General features: G+C 38.2%; 1 protein-coding gene across 4 annotated transcripts; it reads left to right on the top strand.

The window, feature by feature from the left end:
• The first annotated feature begins 1,786 nt into the window (after nt 1-1,786).
• Nucleotides 1,787-13,119, top strand: crlf2 (cytokine receptor like factor 2). 4 transcript variants are annotated; one of them, XM_066641437.1, is made up of 7 exons: nt 1,787-2,062; nt 2,147-2,202; nt 7,424-7,557; nt 8,221-8,368; nt 8,675-8,792; nt 8,922-9,000; nt 9,082-9,353. In XM_066641437.1, the coding sequence occupies exons 3-7, from the start codon at nt 7,450-7,452 to the stop codon at nt 9,328-9,330; spliced, it is 702 nt and encodes a 233-aa protein (XP_066497534.1). In that variant the 5' UTR covers nt 1,787-2,062; nt 2,147-2,202; nt 7,424-7,449; the 3' UTR covers nt 9,331-9,353. The 4 variants fall into 4 exon arrangements, with proteins under 4 accessions (XP_066497534.1, XP_066497533.1, XP_066497535.1 ...); XM_066641436.1 differs by lacking the exon at nt 2,147-2,202; XM_066641438.1 differs by lacking the exons at nt 1,787-2,062; nt 2,147-2,202; nt 9,082-9,353 and adding exons at nt 6,325-6,419; nt 12,926-13,119.
• The last annotated feature ends 7,799 nt before the right edge of the window (nt 13,120-20,918 follow it).

Below are 20,918 nucleotides of genomic sequence, written 5' to 3'. Positions count from 1 at the left end.
GGAAAACAATCTGAAGCAGGAACACAGCACAAAGTGCTGCAAATGCATTCGTTGATAAGAACATAAGATATGGACAGAGATCTCAAACATCCAATGCTAGTGAAAGGAAACAGTGGTTGGTGTGGTAGTTTTCTTGACAAACATGCTTACTTGGAGAGGCCAGGTCTCAATGTTTTTCTGTGACCACAGAAACAAGATAGAAGAGATGACCTCAATTAATGGTTAACTAAGTATGATCTGGTCAAAAGCAGCACAGCTCTGCAACCATTACACAATGTAATATCAATCAAAATATTCCCTCTAATAATTATTGCAGACTTAAGGATCGTATATGGGTTTCATAACTGACTGCAACATCCACACATCAACCATAACATTATTACAACCTCCTTGTTTATACACTCACTGTCCATTCTCTCAGCTCCACTGACCATACAGTAGCATGTTGTAGTTCTGCAATTACAGAATGTAGTCCATCTATTGTTCTGCATAAATTGTTAGCCTCCTACCACACTATTCTTCAATCATCAGGACTGTCACAGGACCAACACAAAGCAGGTATGATTTGGTGGTGGATCATTCTCAGCACTGCAGTGACACTAACATGGTGGTGTGTTAGTGTGTGTGGCACCAATACTAGTGAATCAGACACAGCAGCGCAGTCACTGCTGAGAATAGCCCACCAGACAATAATATCCAGCCAACAGCGTTGTGTCCACTGATGAAGGACTAGAAGACGACCAACACACACACAACAGATGAGCTACTGTCTCTTTGGTCGTTGGTCAACCAATGAGGCAGGTGTGTCTAACAGAGTGAACAGTGAGTGGACACAATGTTTAACAACTCAGCGATGCTGAGAATGATCCACTGCCCAAATCATACCTGCTCTAAGGGGGGTCCTGACCATTGATGAAAATGGTGAAATGGAGCAAACAATGTATGCAGCAGAGCAGGGGATGGGCTATAGTCTGCAACTGTTGAATTACAAAGTGCTCTTGTGTATATATGTATGTATGTATGTGGTACATATCAGTTGAGCAGTAATTAACACTTTTATTTTCAGAGACTACATCAACTTCAATCTCCAGTTTGCGGCTTCACATCTGAAGAAATTCAGAGTAGCTTGTGTCCAACTTTGGAGAGGATGAGTTTAAAATAATGTGTAGCTGGTAAGAAGTAACGCCTGAAAAAATATATAAAGCTGTAAAAGTCAAAGAAAATAACATTTTTGAATCAAGCAAATGAGCTGTTGTTTTTAGAATAAAGAAACTTCCATCTGAGCCATTTTTAAGCAGGAAATGCAATCAAATTGAAAGACTGAACTGAAAAACTGAACAGAAAAAAAATGGAATTTCTTTGATAAACTGAAATCATGTCTTATAAAAAGTAAGATGGTGTGATAAAGGCAAATGTCCTGTAAATAACCTTGATTAAACTTTTAAATGCCTAATGTACATGCTGAGGATTTAAAATGATAAATAGCTTTAATTAAACTGTCACATTCAAGCAAGTCAGGCAATGTCTATGGCCACGCCATAAAACACTGTTAAAATGCAAGTTAAATGCGAGTTAATGGCGATGGCAAACAAACATGTATTTTCTGTTATCTCTTCTTCTTTGATCATAGTAGTGCCCTCAGACTGATGATGTGTTGGAGGTGGGATGTTGATGTTTGGCACCATGGCACACATCATAGAAAGGCACCCTCTGAACGCAATCCAGAGATGACCTCCTCTTCTTGTAGAGGACTGGCCCTCCACTTCATGTGCCATTTCACTGAACCTTTCTCCATCAACAATATCAATCAATTCTCCAACATCAGAAGGGGCTGAAGAACAACTTAGAAATCATATGCATCTCCTGCTGCTCCCATGGCAGCCGTGTTGACTTTACTGTAGAGTTTCTTTGATCCTGCGGTGCTTTGATTCACTTTTCTCTCACCCTTTTAGCTAAACATATCATTGGAATTTCACTCTTTGTTCCTGACAGGCCTTGTCTTAGCTCGACTTCTCCTCAGACACACAGCCCTTCCCAGAGGAGGAGCCATACACCATAGCCGGTGAGGAATTGAGCTTTTCTCAAAGACTTCGCATGCTGCTTTGACTCTGCCTTTCCTTTTCACTATCTGTCTTGACCTCTCCAGCGTGGACAGGCGTTCCATTCTCTCAAACGCTGAACAGGCTTGACTTGGTTACTCTGGTAAGTAAGTTTCAGTGGATGGTGATGAATACTGAGTGTTATCTGGCAAACTACAGCTACCTAAATCCAGCTTTAAAGAATGCTTTTCAAGATAGAATAATATTGATGAAGGAGAAAAGGGTAAAAAACTTAGCTATGGTGATTTAAAAGAGTTCAAACACCAACAGTGACTTTAATGGCCAACTGAAAGTTGCATTCTTCCTGTGTCTGTGCAGGTTTCCTCAAGGTGCTCAGGCTGTATTAGTGATTGGGTGAGTGTGTGATGAACTGTGATGGGTTGGTCCACTGTCCAGAGTGTGTTCCTGCTTTGTGTCCAATGACTCAGAGTCAGCTCCAGCTCAAACATAACCCTGAACGCGATGAAGCATTTACAGAAAATGAATGAGCAAATAAATGGATGAACATGGTTTTGTAGAAGAAATATTGTGAGCAAGATATACTGGCAGTGAAAGCAATGGCTGAGCAAATCCACTTTGCAACTGCAGTATTTCAAAGACAGTCAACAGGCAAATCCTGACAGCCAGGATATCTTATGTCATAAACCTAGGAACGAGGAAAAATTAAGGAACTAATCCTGTCAATTTATGGGATGGGACTTTCAAGCTGAGGGTGAGCAGTATATGAGTAAGTAGTGATGGAGTTGAGGACTGATTGTATATTCATAGATCTGCACATAATGAATGAAGGTAGCGTTAAATCACTTTTAAGGCATTAAAGGAATTTTTTTAAGAATACATTCTGAATCTGTCATTCTGATGAATTGACATGAGTTTTCTTAAATAATCAATGATCAGAGGGGGACATTAAATTGAATATAAATATTAAAAATGGAGTTCAGTTTTGAGTTCATTCATTCATTCATTCATTATCTGTAACCGCTTATCCAGTTCAGGGTCACGGTGGGTCCAGAGCCTACCTGGAATCACTGGATGCAAGGCAGGAATACACTCTAGTCCTTCACAGGGCAACACACACACTCACACATTCACTCACACACTGACACCTACGGACACTTTTGAGTCGCCAATCCACCTACCAACATGTGTTTTTGGACTGTGGGAGGAAACTGGAGCACCCGGAGGAAACCCACGCAGACACAGGGAGAACACACCACATTCCTCACAGACAGTCACCCGGAGGAAACCCACGCAGACACAGGGAGAACACACCACACTCCTCACAGACAGTCACCTGGAGGAAACCCACGCAGACACAGGGAGAACACACCACACTCCTCACAGACAGTCACCCAGAGCGGGAATCGGACCCACAACCTCCAGGTCTCTGGAGCTGTGTGACTGCAACTCTACCTGCTGCACCACCATGCCGCCCCCAGTTTTGAGTTAATACAAAAAAAATAATAAAATAAAATAAAAAAATATATATATATACATATATAAATATATATAAAAGAAAAAAAAATGCTTAAAAAATAATATGCAGACCTGTTCTCTAACTAAAGGTCCAAAGAAATGCACTTTTGATGCTATGACGTGAGGGGTAGGGCCTCAATGAATTTTTGTTATTGTAAAACAACTTTATGTAAAGTAAGATTATATTCAGAGATTTCAAAATGTTGAGTATAATAAATAAATAAATAAATAAATTCCCCCTTCCAGGGTGTGTTCCTGCCTTGCACCCAGTGATTCTTGGTAGGCTCCGGACCCACCATGACCCTGAACTGAATAAGTGCTTACAGAAAATGAATGAACAAAAATAAAATAAAATAAAATAAAATAATAAATAATATGTTCCTTAATTGTTGAGAAGCAAAGTCTTGAGAAAAGATTCAATAATTTTTTTCAGACTGCGTGCATTACTTGGAAAAGTCACAGGAAACTTGTTGAGCTGCAGTCTGCACACTGGAAAAAATTTCACAATAGATGATAAGGGTGGTTTTTTTTTTCAGTAGTGAACTGAGATAGCATAAGTGTTATGAATAATGTCTCCAATCACACATCTAGATCAGCAGCTGCAGTTTACTAGCCTTGATTACTGTACCATTATTTTAATGTGCCATTTCAACACAACCAAGAGACCCAGTCTTGCTTTTTTTACTGGGTATTGAAAATGTTTTAATCCACCAAATTCATTTTAAAATCAACAATTAAACATCCACATAGCTGTGATGATGTGAGAGTGAGCCCCTCATCTTTATGATTGCCTGATAAGGATCATGACTGGCGCTCTTAAAGGGGTTTCCCCTTAAGTTAAGCTGAATTTAAATGATTGATATATCACTGTCTGAGTTTCTCACATCCTTTCTCTAAAACAAACATAGAAAGGGCCATTTCAATATTAAACTTTACTGAAACATTACTACAGTAAACTGAAGTAAAATGTGGCTTGAGATTTGGTGATGAAGATGTAAGCAGGTCTATATGTTGTTTTATTCTATTAATATTATTATTATTAAATTAGTATTCTGCTGAGCTAAAAGTTATACTATTAGACTAGATTAGTCATTTTTTAAATGATTGCATGAGTATATTATTTTGGATAAATTTTGTGGATAATTATGCTGCAAAATAAAACAGAGAAAATTAAGAAATCCTGGAACATTGACTTTGATGGAATATAAAGATGACTTTTCATGGTGTTTTTATTACTCAGCTGGTTATCTAAGCAATCTTCCCACCTCTGCTAGTAACCGAAGTGGAGGGTTTTTTTTTTTGTTTTGTTTTTTTCATCATGGTTCAGAGAACTATCTGATAGACGAGGCTGATAAAATCTGCAACCGACTAAATAGATATTGTTCTTAGAAATTAACAGAAATTATGTATGTATTCATTTTGAAAGAGGTTCATGTTAAGTCATAGAAAAAACCTTTATCTTGGTCATGGAGAAGACCATTCAATAACTGAGGAACATGAGAAACACTGCAAAAGAAAAAAAAAGATTTTACACAATTTTAAAATATAAGTAAACAATTTATCAGGATAATACACTGTTAGCAAATCGAAACCTATTGAAATGGTGAACATTTAAACTCAATTAAGTACTAAGTTCTTTTTACAAATTCTTAATTAGTATTTTTACTGATAGGTTGAGTTATGTGACACAGTGTGTTTATGATGTGGCTCCAGTATGCTCTTTTCTGCCAAGAAATCCTATTTCACCCTAAATGATTTTTCCAGTTAAAGACTTATTTGTTTTGGAGTATGGTTCCAGTGTAAATTGTCTTCTCTGCAGCACCTTCTAACGGGGTAACTTCTAATAGGGATTGTGACCAAGGACTGAATGCATACGAGTCTTGTTCCAACATGTAGCAAAAATGATTGAAATCAGTTACAAAATGGTTTGGTAGCAGTTTACCCATTGCTACTAAGTGTGTAATAATCTGGTATATAAACAGGGACTCAAACACCAGTGATCAGACTTTACTGATCTGTGCCTATAACTGAACCTAGCTTTATTCTCTACATCATCTTTATCATCTTTATTCTGAAGAACTGATATGTCTCTCATTTGTCTTTTACTGTTACTTAATAATGGTGAGGATACCACTCTCCTATGTCACCAGCAACCTGTCACCCACCGATTTACTGGCAGTTGAGGCAAACTGTAACCACTCCCACACCCAAAAGAATAAATAAATAAATAAACGTCTAAGAAAAAAGTTCAAAAGTTCTGAGAAAATACCCCACTCATATATTTCTGGACTGCTTCCCACGCATGTCATGAGTTCATTCAGCCCTGCTAGCACTTTATGTTATATTATAAGTTATGTTATAATACATTCTTACTGTCATGTCAATAAAAATTATTGTGAAATTCTTAAAACTTTATTCACTGAAATAAGAAATAAGAATTTCAGTATTCAGAAAATGACTTTTCATTGATGTTTTATGTTTGTTAGTTGAAACCCATATTATTATATTCTATTAACACTACCATTAAATACTCCTCTTAAATAATGAACTTTACCAAGCAGTAAACATGGAACATGATGAAGTTCCTGACTGTAGTGTGTGTGTTGCTGCTAAGCTAGTTGGCAGGTGCACTGGGAAAGGAAGTCATAGTAGGAAAGTAGCAGTGGTTTAGTGGTGGTGTAGGTGCTATATATTTCTCATAGCATTACTTTCTTCATATGGGTGCATACATCTCACTGAGTCACAGAAGGAGACCAGTCATGAACCTTTGCTGTTGTCAATGTGTCCTGCTGCTCTTGTTTGTGGTCTTCTGCTTTCCTCTCAAGGCAGACAACTCTTCTGGATGTAAGTCCTGTCAGGTTTTATTTCAGTTGTATTTATTTATTTATTTTTTAATCATTAAATGATACAGTGAATGCATGAATTGAGTAGGATATGAAGAGAGATTGTGAATTAATTTAAGAGTAAAGATTCCATCTGTATTCTTTCAGATTCTCAATATTACACCATTTCAACACATCAACTTTTAATGATGGGTTGAAAATGCAACCATAAATGAGCCAATGTGAACTGGAAACGCACTACTTTAATACATTAAGTTCTATTAAAATTGTATATTCTGAATTGAATCTTCGAGGATGCATTATGAGGAATATGTTTTCCAGGACTGACCATTAGATCTTTAAGCTGTTTAATGTTTAAATAATTAAGCTGCTGTTTAATGCTAAGGACCAGGTTGAAAAAAAAAACACTTTGAATTTTCTTAATTTTGTTACATCAAAGTGTTTCATGAAATTCAATTATGTTCATCAAGAGGATGAGTACATGTTACCTAATAATTTAATGTCATGCAACACTTTGATATTAAAAGAGTACATTCAAGCTTTCTTTTTTATCAGTACATTAACAGAATATGTAATAAACTAGTCTCTGTGCTCACCCTGTGTTTTGTGTTAGAAAAAATCTAATTATATAGATATATCAACGGTTTAGAAGTATGTTGGCACTAACAGAGGAGTATAGGAAGGTGTTTGTACCTGAGATTATACTAGACACAGATTTGGAATGTCTAACACACAGGGGGAAGAGAGTACTACATCACTAATCTAGGTTATGAGAGGCCATGATAAGGTAAGCTGCGTCACAGCAAAAAGGGCTGAGCAGGGAACCACATCAAAAGTTGCTGGAGTTTTTGAGCTACTGTGGGCCTCCTTTGTATTGTGGAGAAAAAGTCTGAATACAGTGTAATTTTATCTCATGGTTAACATCACATGGAATATGATTCATCATGACATTTACTGAACTTACAGTTTTTATTTTCTGTTATTTTTCTTTTTTAATAAATCCAGACCCTGTCAATGTGAAGATTAACATCATGTCACAAAGTATTAATATGACATGGGAAAAGCCGGACAAAAAGAAGAATACCAGGTGTTACAGCAGTCATGTGCGGTACAGGCTCCAGTGTCACTTAAACTGGCAGGTACTTTATGTACAAGAACTACAGTAAAAAAAAATATATCTACAAACCCCTATTATACTCCGATCAGCCATAACATTACGACTAACTTATTTTTCTATATTTACTGCCTGTTTTCTCAGCTGCACTGACCATACAGGTCCACTTTGTAGTTCTGTCATTACACATTGTTGTGTATCTGTTGCTCAGTTTCTTGTGTCCAAATCAAACATTAGGACCCTACATAGCACGTATGATTTGAGTGGTGGATCATTATCAGTGCTGTACTGACACTGGTGGTGTGTTAGTGTGTGTTGCGTTTGTGCAAGGGGATCAGACACAGCAGTGCTTCTGGAGTACTTGAACAGTGTTCATTCACTATCTGCTCTATTAGATACACCTGTATTTTGGTCCACTTGTAGATGTAAAGTCAGAGACAGTAGCTCATCAGGGTGAAAGGAGACTAACAAAGTATGCAGAGCAACATCTCAAATACACTCTGTAATCACAGAAATACAAAGTGCAGATACATGGTCAGTAGATCTATTCAAATTGTCAGGTTAATGTTTTGGATTGGTGTATATAAATATACTGATACAAAAGCTTACATTTCCAGCTTTTGTTTTCTTTTTTCATTTACAGTGTTTTTTTAATCAATGTAAAAACATTTTACTGTTTCTGTTTCAGGATGTTGAGAACATTAAAGGCTTGTCCTTTGTGTTGCCTGCTCCAGACCTGAGGAAGACCTATGTCTTCAAAATAAGAACAAAACTGGAATGTATTGGTGGGAACTGGAGCAAATGGAGTCCAGACAAATTGTCGAGAAATGTCACAGGTGTAGACATCAGCGCCAGCTTCGCCATCCACTTCTGAATTCATGTGATATGAATTTGAATGAGAAACATATATAAAAGTACAGAACCAAACCTAGCTAACTCTATTTTTGTTTACTTGTGTATGGAATTAACTGGTAAAAACACAATTGCTGCTAAGAAATATATTCATAAAATCTGCTTAAGAAGAAGAAATGTGTTTGGTGTTTTATATGTTATGTCCTGATCAGTTAAAAAACATCTGTGGGACCCTCTCCAGACCTATTCAACATTATATTTTTATTTTATTTATTTATTTATTTTTACAGGTAACTGCAATGAAACATCATCTTCCTTATCTTCCTTTAACATCAAGAAATATCTGGTGCCAATGGTTCTGTCAGTGGTATGCTTCCTGCTTGTGTATGCTTGTGTATCTCAAGAGCGGTAGGTTTTATTGGTATTTTATATATAATAAACAGTATAATAGTCTATTCATATTTGAAGTTTCATAAAGCTAAACAAGAGTATTAGATGAATATGTTGTGCATTGATGTGATGAATTTCTCCTCAAAGGGTAAGAAGACTTGTCCTTCCTATAATTCCAGATCCAAAGCACATTCAGGAGAGACTTTTAAGCATTGAACAGGTCCAGGTAGGTCTATTGCATACCATTTGCCTTTTGAAAAAGCCACACAACACATTGTCTTCATTCATTGTCTTTTTTCTCTTGAAGTTCACAATCGGTTCTCATTCCTGTGAAGAGTTTGAAATAGCTCAAATTGAGTTGGCTGACTTGAATGAGGAGCAGAAGTGTGAAATTACTCAGGAACCACCATTACCAAAACCAACAGATATCATCACTGAAAGCCATGACTTAGACTTTGCCACAAATAACAGCATGTACTGCCTTTATTCTGATTTACCTGAAGATAAAAAAGTTCCACTGTGCTCTCACACCATGCCTGGATACATCATCATTTAGGTATTAGGCATGATGAGTTACTCTAGTCCCTGTGTCTACAGTCAGTGTTTTCCTTGATATAGGAATTTTGTTGTTCACGGGTATGTACAATAATTCTGTTTATTACTAAGACACTATGAAGCTCTAAATAAAAATGACAAAGTGTTTTTGCCCAGGGTGAGAACTGGAGCCTTCAAAGACTCTAAAATTTCAGAGAAATCTCTAAGATATTACATTATTATAATGATATAATTTACACTGAGCTAGATATTGACAATATAAAGTAACAAGTGTTTTAATGTGATGTTTATAATACACACTTTTGAAGAGTAGTGTAAATTTTATTTGTTATTAATATAACCTGATAATATAATATCAGAAAAAACTGATAGTTTAAAAAATGGCTGAAAATCCTTCAAACATTTAAAAAGTTCTTTACATGCACAGATCTGATTTCCAGGCATAGTCCACTAGACAGATATAAGGATATTTTTTTGGCTTGATTTAAAACAATTTTTTTTAGCTAAATAGCTTTTCCAAAGAGCTGTTCTGTCGGTTTATTGGTTGGTTTAGCCTGTATTGTTTGTTTGTTTATTTATGTTTTCATACTAAAATCTGCACACCTCATTACTGATGTCTAGTCATGTTCAAAATCTGTGTTCCAGGTCAAGTGAAAATAGGTACACATCATCTACAGAGAACTGAATTTTTCATATTTTAATTTAAATCAATTGCTGACATATTGGAGGGAAAATACCATAATTGCGTCCTGTGCAAAAGATGTGGAACATGTAGAATATATGTTTCATTTCTTCCAATTTCTTTAACTCAACAACTTAACAGAACGTTTATAACTTTGCGAACACATTTTCCCTTGCGAACACATCTAATCGTTTAAAGTGGTTATTTTTGACATTTGTTCTTTGGCCAGGGACGTCCGCAGTGAGTTTTTTCTGCCCCTGTTCGGTGCAGTACTGCTGCTGGACAAAGGAGGGCACTCTGACTATTCTAAAGAGCGTGGCCAAGGCTGAGGCATATCAAAGGCAGCAAGGAGCACGCTCCTCTTAGCATCACAGCCCACCGTAAAAGGAGGATGTAGGTTAATTTGAAGGCTGATTTAAAAGATTAATGCGTAGCTGCCTGCATAATAGATGTGTAGTTTCAGTGTGACGCCATCACAAAGCCAGGGCACTGAGAATCTGCTCCTGCCACGTGTTCCTCGTAGCCATGATTGATGATGAGGGACAGAAGGAAAACAAACACAACCAGGAGAGGACAATTCAAACGCTCATTAAGAGACATTCATGAAGTTAAATACTCTGTGGATGGATGGATGGATGGATAACAAGACACTTCAGTTCACACCTGTTTCAGTATTTGGAGATAGTCAGTGTTTCTTTTACACTCAGCCTTTGTTAGGCCAGGCCTGAAGACCACAAGTATGGAGCTAGTTTAGCTCTCCACTTCCAGCACCTAGAGCCGAAACCTTATAAACATTATATTCACTTGAGCATGGAAACATTTAAAGATGTTTAATTAAACCTAAGTGTTTTGGTTTTGTGGCATTAACAAGCCTGGATTTGTTTTTTGGGGCCTGCAATAAATTTTATTAGATTTTTCTCAATACAACATTGCATAATGGGATTTAATGCTGTCTGGAGTACACACGGAAATGTTCAGCTCAGTATGCCACTTTGCTTATAGGCCTAGTATTACAAATTCAACACATATCGCCACTGTCCAATTAAAATGTACCTCAATTTTTGTGGATTTTTAGGTTACTATATCATTTGACAACAGCTGCCCTTCACATTGTCTCATAATTTTGTGATGAATGGACCAACAGAAATGCTCCAGATTTATTTGGAATAAAATGTTTACATTGACTTCCATTGAAAGTTAAGAAGATTTCAGTCACGGGTATCACTATATGACTATGTGTCACTTTTGCATAAGCCACATTTTCCTATAACACCCAACCCCCTTGACTCAGAACACACTTATAAATTAAGTCATGGGTGAATAGAATACATAAAATGCATGATGTGGTATATAATTTTTTTATATGTATTCAGATGTACTGTTCACCCACACCCAGTACATGTACAGCAAAATAAGCGGCTTCTGTGATAGAACAAATACCAATATATTTACATTTATGTAGGTACATGTATAACTGTCTACCTGGTCGGTATTTCCGCCTAATCTGTTTTTGAAGAAAGTTCAACACATGTCAGTTTTAAAAGTACTACATTCAAAGGACCCTGTTAAATCGTAATGGAAATAGAGATGTTAGAAGGTTATGAAAAATGTATTACAACTTTTGATGCAAAAACCCACATAAATGTATTAAATAAAATAAAGTAAAAAATAAAAACAGGAATTGTGGACTATTTTTTTTTTCACCCAGAAAGTGAATTTGAGAGAACATGGCATTTTACGATTTGTTTAGGTTTTATAAATGAAATCAAGGCATAAACAATTTAAACCCTGATATATAACACAGAAGTCTTTTTACTGTCTTAGTTCTGGCAGCTTGCTTTCAAAAGTATTCATGGAAACCTTTCTAAATCTATAAAGCTGCAGAAACAGCAACACAAAGCTGATTTTCATGTTTATACAATGTCTTCATTTTATATTTGTGGCTGAGGATTTCAGAAATTTTGTAAACGTAAGAGGCGATGCAAATGTTCCTTGAGAACACCATGACAGAATGTTCTTTGACAGAGCGTGTAGTGTGGAAGGTGTTTCGAGTGCAGTATACAGTAGACAGTAAGACTTTCAGAGTTAAGCTGCTTGACTCATGAGCTAAGTGCATCTTACTTATGCTCCATACAGGCCCTGCAATCCTCACAATTCTATTACAGCTCCTCATAACCACAGTGTTAACAACAATGTCCAAGATGGCCTCATACACTGATCTTAGCAGAGATCTGGAATAATATTTTTCCTGCCAAACTTGTAACTCACTCACTCTAATTGAGCTTTTGAACTTCTCAAAACTACAGCGCTTCGAGAGAAAAAAAAATCTCTTTTTAATCAATGTTTCATCTTTTTCTTCCAACCAACTGCTCCGTGGTGTAAACTTCCTTTGATGCACAAACCTACAGCCTGGGGGTGGATGTGATTGAGCTGAGCTGAGCGAGAGAGAGGCTGTGCAAGTGTTCCACTGCAAGCACCTGAGCACTAACCGAGGGGGGCATGCAAACCGTGACCACAAAATTCTTGTGAAAACAAAGAAATTATCTCGCACAGGGGATGTGGGGAATTGCCTGCTGAACAAAGCAGCTGTGCACAAATGAAAGAGAGAGGAAAGAGGGTGTGTTTAGGATAGTCTTGCGTAATCAGTTAGCACAGATATTGTCTGGATCTTACTCTCTTCCCCGATCTTATGTTTCAAGTTCGTCTGACACTCTAACAAATGCTGCATAGCAATCTTTTAAATGTGTGACTGGGGAATAATTTCAAAATGAGCGTGAACACTCTTAAAAATGATTCTTTGGAGTAAAGCCGTAGTACAATCATCTTTGATCTACACCCATTTTGTAATAAAAATTTGAAAAAAAATTATTTTGATGATTTTTATGATTGTTTCTCGTTTTTATTATTGTTTCAGATCATGTGCTGAGATGGGGTTTTGGTGAGATGAGTCATTCGGTGGCTTGGTTGAGAAATCCTTCTTCACAGTGGTGGTGACAGAAACCAAATGTCTCCAGCTCAAATATAGCCATTTATTTTACCATTCAAAACCACCACAGGAACCCACAAGTGTGCTGAGAGGTTTTATGTAATACTGAGGAAATAGTGATCAACAATGAAAAATCAATAAACAAAATAATATTTTTTGGGAGCTATTCTGACATACAATGCCCTTTGTGTACATATCTACATGATTTTAAATAAAATATGTTTTCAAATGTAGTGTAAACAATGTCTTGGGAATCATATTCATACAGCTTTGTGTAATAACTTCAGGCAGAGGTCGTATTAAAGGTTTTTATTAACCAGCGAATCTGAAGAAGAATTTTTTAAGAGTGTAGGCCACCTTGCGACAAATCTGTCACCTGATTGGCCACTTAGACTGAGCTCACCAGTCAGCTGGAGTGTTCATACGCCCTCTAGATTGCATAAGAGCCACAACAAACAGCTTGCTCAATTAATAAATTAAGTACGCTAAATATGGCTTAGAGTCATGTTCCTTTAGAACGACTTAATGATAATCAACACTGGAACAATTACATCTTTTACACTTTATACTTTTAATTATACATTGTACTTTAGTGCCTGGCAAATGAGAAGGAACCTCGGTCCCTGGTGGATTGTTCTCTTAAACATTTACTTGCTGTGTGTGTGTGTGTGTGTGTGAGAGAGAGAGAGAGAGAGAGAGAGAGAGAGAGAGACTGTTGCTAAGTGTAAAAACTCCAGCAGTGATACACACGTAACCACATCTGCACGCGCGCGCACACACACACACACACAAATTAAATAAATAAACCCACACAGTCTTGTCTTCATATTTTCAAGGACATTACATAGACTTCTATTCATTTCATGGAGACATGCCCTAACATAAACCATGACTACTGCTGGCCCGGCTGTAATCCTAACTCACACTAACATTAAAACATATCTCCACCTTAAAGTGTATACATACGTTTTGTCCCCATAAAGAAGACAAGTCCCCACAGTCTGTGTAAACAGCTTTTGGTCCCCACAATGTGATATATATCTGGATCACACGTACACACACACACGCATATATCTTAACCTAGCTAGAGTGGCATGTTTTATTTATTGTAATGTTTTAGTGGGGAGAAGATTCATTATCATAAAGGCCCCGAGACATTCCGCACAAAGAGCAAAAGCAGCCTCGCACTTTTCTACCCGCTGCCTAAAGAGCGTGCAGGTGGAGTCCCGTGATCGAAGACTAACTGTGGCGACGTGACAGAAGTTGACAGTGTCAAAGAGCCGCTGTCTCTCGCACATAAACTGTCCCTGAAGCAGGCACTTACGGGGAGATGTAAAACACTGCAATCTCTTTTTCCACCAGCCTTGTTTTTCAGTTCCATCAACCTGTTTTTAATACGCCACGTCGAGCCTGTCATAGGCCCCAGGCAGTAAACGGTCGATGACAAATGCTACCGTTGGCAAACCCACCGGAGGCTGACCATATTGTACCTGTACTAGGTTCCTTCAAACTCTTTTCTAGTCAAAAAAGCTCAAAGCAGCACGGAAAGCCACCCTTTTATTTTGTTATCCAGGCCTGCTTTCTTGGGTATCAGGGGGGAAATGGTGGTGTGTGGGTCTTGTGTCAGAAAAACTCAATATAAACTCTGCAGAGGCCTTCTTTTCTATTCAATTATTTAGAGTCAAAGAAAAAGAGGCACCAATACCAACATCATCCCCTCTGAAGCCTCACTGCTTGTCTAGAATTAATAACATTTATACAGTGCCTTCGCCAAATACCCGGAAATGGAAACAAACACCTACAGTTAGTTTCAAGAATTTTTCCTCCATTTTCACAGTGCACAACCCACACTTCACTAAAAAAAAAAATAAATAAATAAAATAAAATTAGGTTATGTCATTTTCCCCTGAATTTGCAGATTTTAATTTCTTATTTGTGACTTTCTCACCTGATCCTAATGAATGAATTTACACTTTTCAGGTATAATTTCCCGTTGTTATATTTCACTATATTCATGATGAATCATGTGATCACATTTCCATTGTCATGGGTTTACGTATTATTTGCATTTTAGTACTGGAGGCATTTATGAGGAACATAGTAGGTCCACCTTCATAAGAAAGGAAAGTCAAATGAAAACTAATGATAACTTTTTCTAGAGCTGGAGTTCAAAAAATATTTTGAAAAACAGAACTTTTAACAAACATGCAAGACCCAAGACGCATCAAATTTTCCATAATAAAAGTTTTCCTTTTCAGGGAAAAGAAAGCTCCACTTTTGCTGCAGATCTAAATCCACAGGTTTTTCTGTCCATCCTTCCACTGTGAAAAGACAAATCACCACTATGGGTCTGAAGGGATGTGTAACAGTGTAGAAGCTGTAGAAGCTGAGAAAATAAAATGCAATTGTGCAAAACTGCTGAAGTTTTTAGAACAATGAACTGGCCACACTAAAGCCCAGACCTCAGTGTGACTGAATGATCATTGGAAAATGCTACTTTTAAACGGTGGAGGCCTGGAAGAGAATGGAAGTGGTAATAAAAGCATCAATAAACAAAATTATAATAATTAAAAGTTAACTCCATTGATATATTTTGTTGTTCAAATGTCGGTGGGATTTTCTGCAACTTTTGTTGAGTTTTATTGTTGATGCTTGAAAAGAATAACTTAATGGTCATTTGAATGTAACTTTAATGAATAATGTTCACATTGTAAAATATGTGGTTCATATTATGCCACATCTATTTAGCCTACTACTGAACACTTAAGTTTTTTACATGATTATCATGTGATCACAGTGAAAAGCTTGTAATTTTCCTGTAAGGGGATGTTTCTCTGGAAAATCCTCACAGTCACCAAGATGTCAACAACAACAAAAAAACCCTGTATTCCTGCCTGTTGTAGTGAAATATTTCTTCCTGTTTCTTCTTTCCTCGTCTTCAGGCTGTCTGCCATTTCACGAGGAGGCAGTGGCGGAGGAAAGAGCCAAAAAAAAAAAAAAAAACAGACACCCACCCTAAATAAACTAAATAAAAACCTCTTCCAGCCTGCCGCCATTTAATTTTATTAGAGCTTTAAAAAAGAGAAAAACTTTCCCACATCCTACAGGCATGTCTTAACTCTTCGCACTTTGGCACTTGATTGCATAAAAAGGTGTCACAGCTAAGCGCCGTGGTATTGCCTCTAATTATGTTGAACTCAAATAAATAAATTATTTGCTTTTCACCGGGCGAGGGTGACAGCTTTGCCAACAGCTTTGACAAATGGAAGAATCGCTTGCAAATGCAGCGCATGTACATAAAGTGTGAAGGGGAGACAGAGAGAGAGCAAGAGCGAGAGCGAGCGAGAGGGTGAGGGTTTGACAGCTGGGGTTTTTTCCCTCCTGTGTTAATAGTCTCGCCCCTCGGCGCCGAGTAAACCTCGGTTTGCTTGCACAGGGCTTGAGCAGCAGCGAGCCGCTAAAGCACGGCTGATTGAGCCGTACCGGATCCGTATTCATTACCCATTATCGCTGGTGACCTCACCTGCGCACTCACAAGTCACCGTCAGGCCTTCACTCTCTACATATTCACCAGCAGGTCACACACTCTTGCACAGCAGACACAAAACACACAAATTACAGCAAAGCACAATTAACAATGCACACATGAGCTACACAAAACATAGCTAAAACTGTGCACACAGATGACAATAAAGCACAGCTAACACTGCACACACAACCTACACAATGCACAGTTAGCACTGCACAAAAAACACAAATACACTGTGCACACATAAGACAACAAAGCACAGCTAACACTGCACACACGACGTACACAAAGCAGTTAACACTGTACAGACAAACACAAGACTGCACACAAAACACGTATACACTGTGCACACAAATGACAACAAAGCAGAGCTAACACTGGACACTGCACAAACACAAGACTGCACGTAAATCATGACTAACAACAACAAAGCACAGCTAACACTGCACACACAAACTACAGTTAACACTGCATTACCAAAAAACCCGGCTAACATTCCACACAAACAACACTAAACATAGCTAACACATACACCCAACTGACATTAAAGCTAACTAACTCAAACTACATAAGTACTCACACCCTGCACACACAATTATAACCAGAATGCAGCTAGCAAACACAATTTTCACATAAATTTCACCAAAGCCAATAATACTGTAAATACAACCTACACAGAACACAGCAGCAAACACACACAAACTACATCACAGTGGAGCTAACAACATAGACAAATAACACAAGAACACATTAACAGACACACATACATCACAAGAAGATAAACACACAAAACCACACACACACATTACACCAAAACAGTAGAGAAAAACACAAAGATGGGACCAAAATCTCACTTACAAATTACATTGAAACACAGCTTATACCACACCCAACTGATAGCTAACACCACACAAACACACAAAAAACCAATGGTCATTTTACAACACACATCAATATTTTACACGTACAGAAAACAATTTACACTATTTTAGATCATTTACCTATTATCTTAGATGAAAAAAAGCACATACCACCCACATTACACTATAGCTAACACCACACAATGAAATACAACTTATGCTACAAAAAACACAGCTACCACCACACATTACATCTAAACTCTGCTCACACTATGTAAGAAAAAAAAGTTCTTACATTTTCTGTAAGCATGCTATGCACTGGTGAGGGAACACTTAGCACTGGAGCCAACTTAACTTGGAGGAAACTTTGGGAACAGGCTGTTTTTACTGACTGGGGATTTTAGAAGGAACTAATGTTACTGCTAGAAAGCCTTATTTGCTGCTATAAAGCCTGTCTTTAAATCATCATTGCACTGTAGAGAAAGGATTTTTCAAACAAGAGAACTGAGTGGTGCAAAAATGATCTATGATCTATAAGCAAGATAGCTACCTGCCTATTTGGATACAGTTTTTTTTTTCACCTTTACATTTTTGTTTAACATTCAAGGTACGAGTTATAGTATTCCTAGCTTGTTTGTATTTATTAGGTTACAGGCTGATGGCAAGCAGTCAGGATTGGTTGAGCACTGATGGTTCCTAATTGAATCCCTATAGTTGTTTGATATGTCTGTATAATACATGGCTCATATTGTGTGAGAAATGAGAATTCATCAGGCTGAGAGATAAAATACTAGAAAACTCACAGAATGCTGTTTTATTTATGTGTTATTAAAAAAATATCATTTTTTTATCCTAACATATGAAATGATGATTTTAGGATTCCTGAGTGTACATTCATTCATTATCTGTAACCGCTTATCCAGTTAAGGGTCGCGGTGGGTCCAGAGCCTACCTGGAATCATTGGGCGCAAGGCGGGAATACACCCTGGAGGGGACGCCAGTCCTTCACAGGGCAACACAGACACACACACACATTCACTCACACCTACGGACACTTTTGAGTCACCAATCCACCTACCAACATGTGTTTTTGGACTGTGGGAGGAAACCGGAGCACCCGGAGGAATCCCACACAGACACAGGGAGAACACACCAACTCCTCACAGACAGTCACCCAGAGCGGGAATCGAACCCACAACCTCCAGGGTTCCTGGAGCTGTGTGACTGCACCACCGTGCTGCCCCCTGAGTGTACAGAAAATTGAATAACAATAACACACAAATAACAACAGAACATGGCAAATATGCACACACAAATTGCACTCAAACACACAAAATAAAACAAACACACACATGCAAAAATATATTAAAGTCTATTAAATAATCAATAAGCAAACTTAAAACTGAACGGAAATATTACATAATTGGATACTAGTATCTTGTTATACCAACATGGATGACATGCCGGCCTCGGGCATTGGGAAAAAGCAGGCCCAGTGCAAGTGAGACATGTGAAGTGGAGTGATTATGAATGTTTGCCACTAGCAGAGATGAGGAGTTCTCAGTGGATGATGCAGGAGCTTCAGGGCAGTAGGGGGAGAGGGGGCTGAATGTGGAAGGAGGACCTCCAGAAAGCGCCAAAGGTCAGTTTCACACTGCACTGTGTGTGTTCATGCACTGGAGGCATTGAGGATATCATAGCGGTATCTTGTGTTTTTTCCCCCTTAAGATCATATTAGTTCTTTGAGAAGCAGTAATACAGTAACAGAACAATAGTAGAAATAAAAAATGATCTGTTAAGATACAATAAACAGGTTAATGAACTGAAACTCGCTTAATTGTGTGTGCATTAGTAATTAGAGCTATCTTCATCACTGGGTTTTGCTGAATGGGAGGCCATTTGTGCTCATTCATTTGCCTGAATCAAATGCTGCCAAAATGAACACAGTCCCACTCGTAAGTGGGAAGTATTTACCCCTCCTTTTTGAACAGACAGACAGACACACATACACTCACATACACACACACACACACACACACACACACACACACACACACACACATAACCGGCCTTGTGCAGAGAATTTCCGTCTGCTCTAAAAGTGTCATCTTGTGGCAGTGCAGCAAGCTTTTTTTTCATTATTATTAAGCATTCACACATACAAACTAACCCTGTTCATAGATGAAGTCTTACATCGTAAATTATAGATGTTGAAACAATTTCTGAAACATGTTCATTAATGACAACACTTTCTTTAAATAAATAAATAAATAAATAAAAATATGGATGGGGGGGGCAGCTCATAAATATTTCTAAAAAGCAAATCCCGACACACACAAAAAAGACAAGACTCCTTCCTCGACAACTCAAACATGTGAGAGGCATCACGTCAGCCCTGACTTGCAGACATCCTGAAGACGTGTGCATGCACACACATGCAAACACACACACACACACATAGAGAGAGAGAGAGAGAGAGAGAGAGAGAGAGAGAGAGAGAGAGAGAGTGGGGGGGTGATGCTCTATCATACTCTTTCTGTCTTTCCTCTTTCTAAGTGTCTCTCTCTCTCTCCCACTCTCTCTCTGTCTGTTTCCTACACACAGACTTCCTCTCTGTCTGTCTGTCTCTCTGTCTCTCTGTCTCTCTTAGAGAGGTGGTGGCTGTGCTGGAACGCCGTGGATGTGATGTTTGTGTGGATGACATGCGTGATCCTTTAATCTCAGGGCTCGGCTTGTTGAGCATCAAATTGAAATATCCTGAACAGATGTAAAAACACGTGAGCCTCGGTGCGCAAGCTGCGCCGAGCTTTTGTTTCATCTGCTGATGATGGGAGCCTTAAGGAGATCTTTTTAAAATTTCATCACTATTCAAAAGGATAATTAATACGTACCCCCAGGCTTTGATTATGCTCCGCACAGTGTGTTCGGCTGGTGTGGAGATAATGAGACGCTCATCAGGCGCTGCCAGCACAACCGAACCCCCCCTCACCCCCTAACACACACACACACCCTCCACATACCCCCCAACACCCCCCCCCCCCACCCCCTCCCAACAAACACACTTGCAGTTTGCATAAGATACTTAAGATTCTGATAAGGTAGCGTTGGCGAGGTGCGAACCATCCCACACTAATTTGGATCACAATGAACCTGGCACCAGCTGCCAGGGCGTCACATGCACTTGGGGGGGCATTGACTTTTACTCAAAGACCCCATCAGACAACAGACAACAACATCAGTTTCTTATTTCACAAAGAATCCACACAACTCAGGAAAAAAGATACTAAACTGTCACTAGGGTGATACCCCCCTCATGACTGGGGTAATACCCTCAAAGATACTTTTTTCTGAGCCTTTAGTTAGTGAAGACTTATTCACTTGCAGGTGTATACTTTTCAAATTGGCCCCATTTCTGCCTTAATGCCAGACTTTTCATTTTATTTTCCATTTTAAAACCTCAGGTTATGAAAAGGTATGAATCTTGGCAATTAAAAAAAACATAATAAGGCACACAACTAGACCTTGATTATAT

Source organism: Hoplias malabaricus, chromosome 12 (genome assembly GCF_029633855.1).
Source record: "Hoplias malabaricus isolate fHopMal1 chromosome 12, fHopMal1.hap1, whole genome shotgun sequence".
In the NCBI taxonomy this organism is placed as follows: domain Eukaryota; kingdom Metazoa; phylum Chordata; class Actinopteri; order Characiformes; family Erythrinidae; genus Hoplias; species Hoplias malabaricus.
Note: the sequence above shows the minus strand (reverse complement) of the source record. Positions and strands in the feature narration are given on the sequence as shown.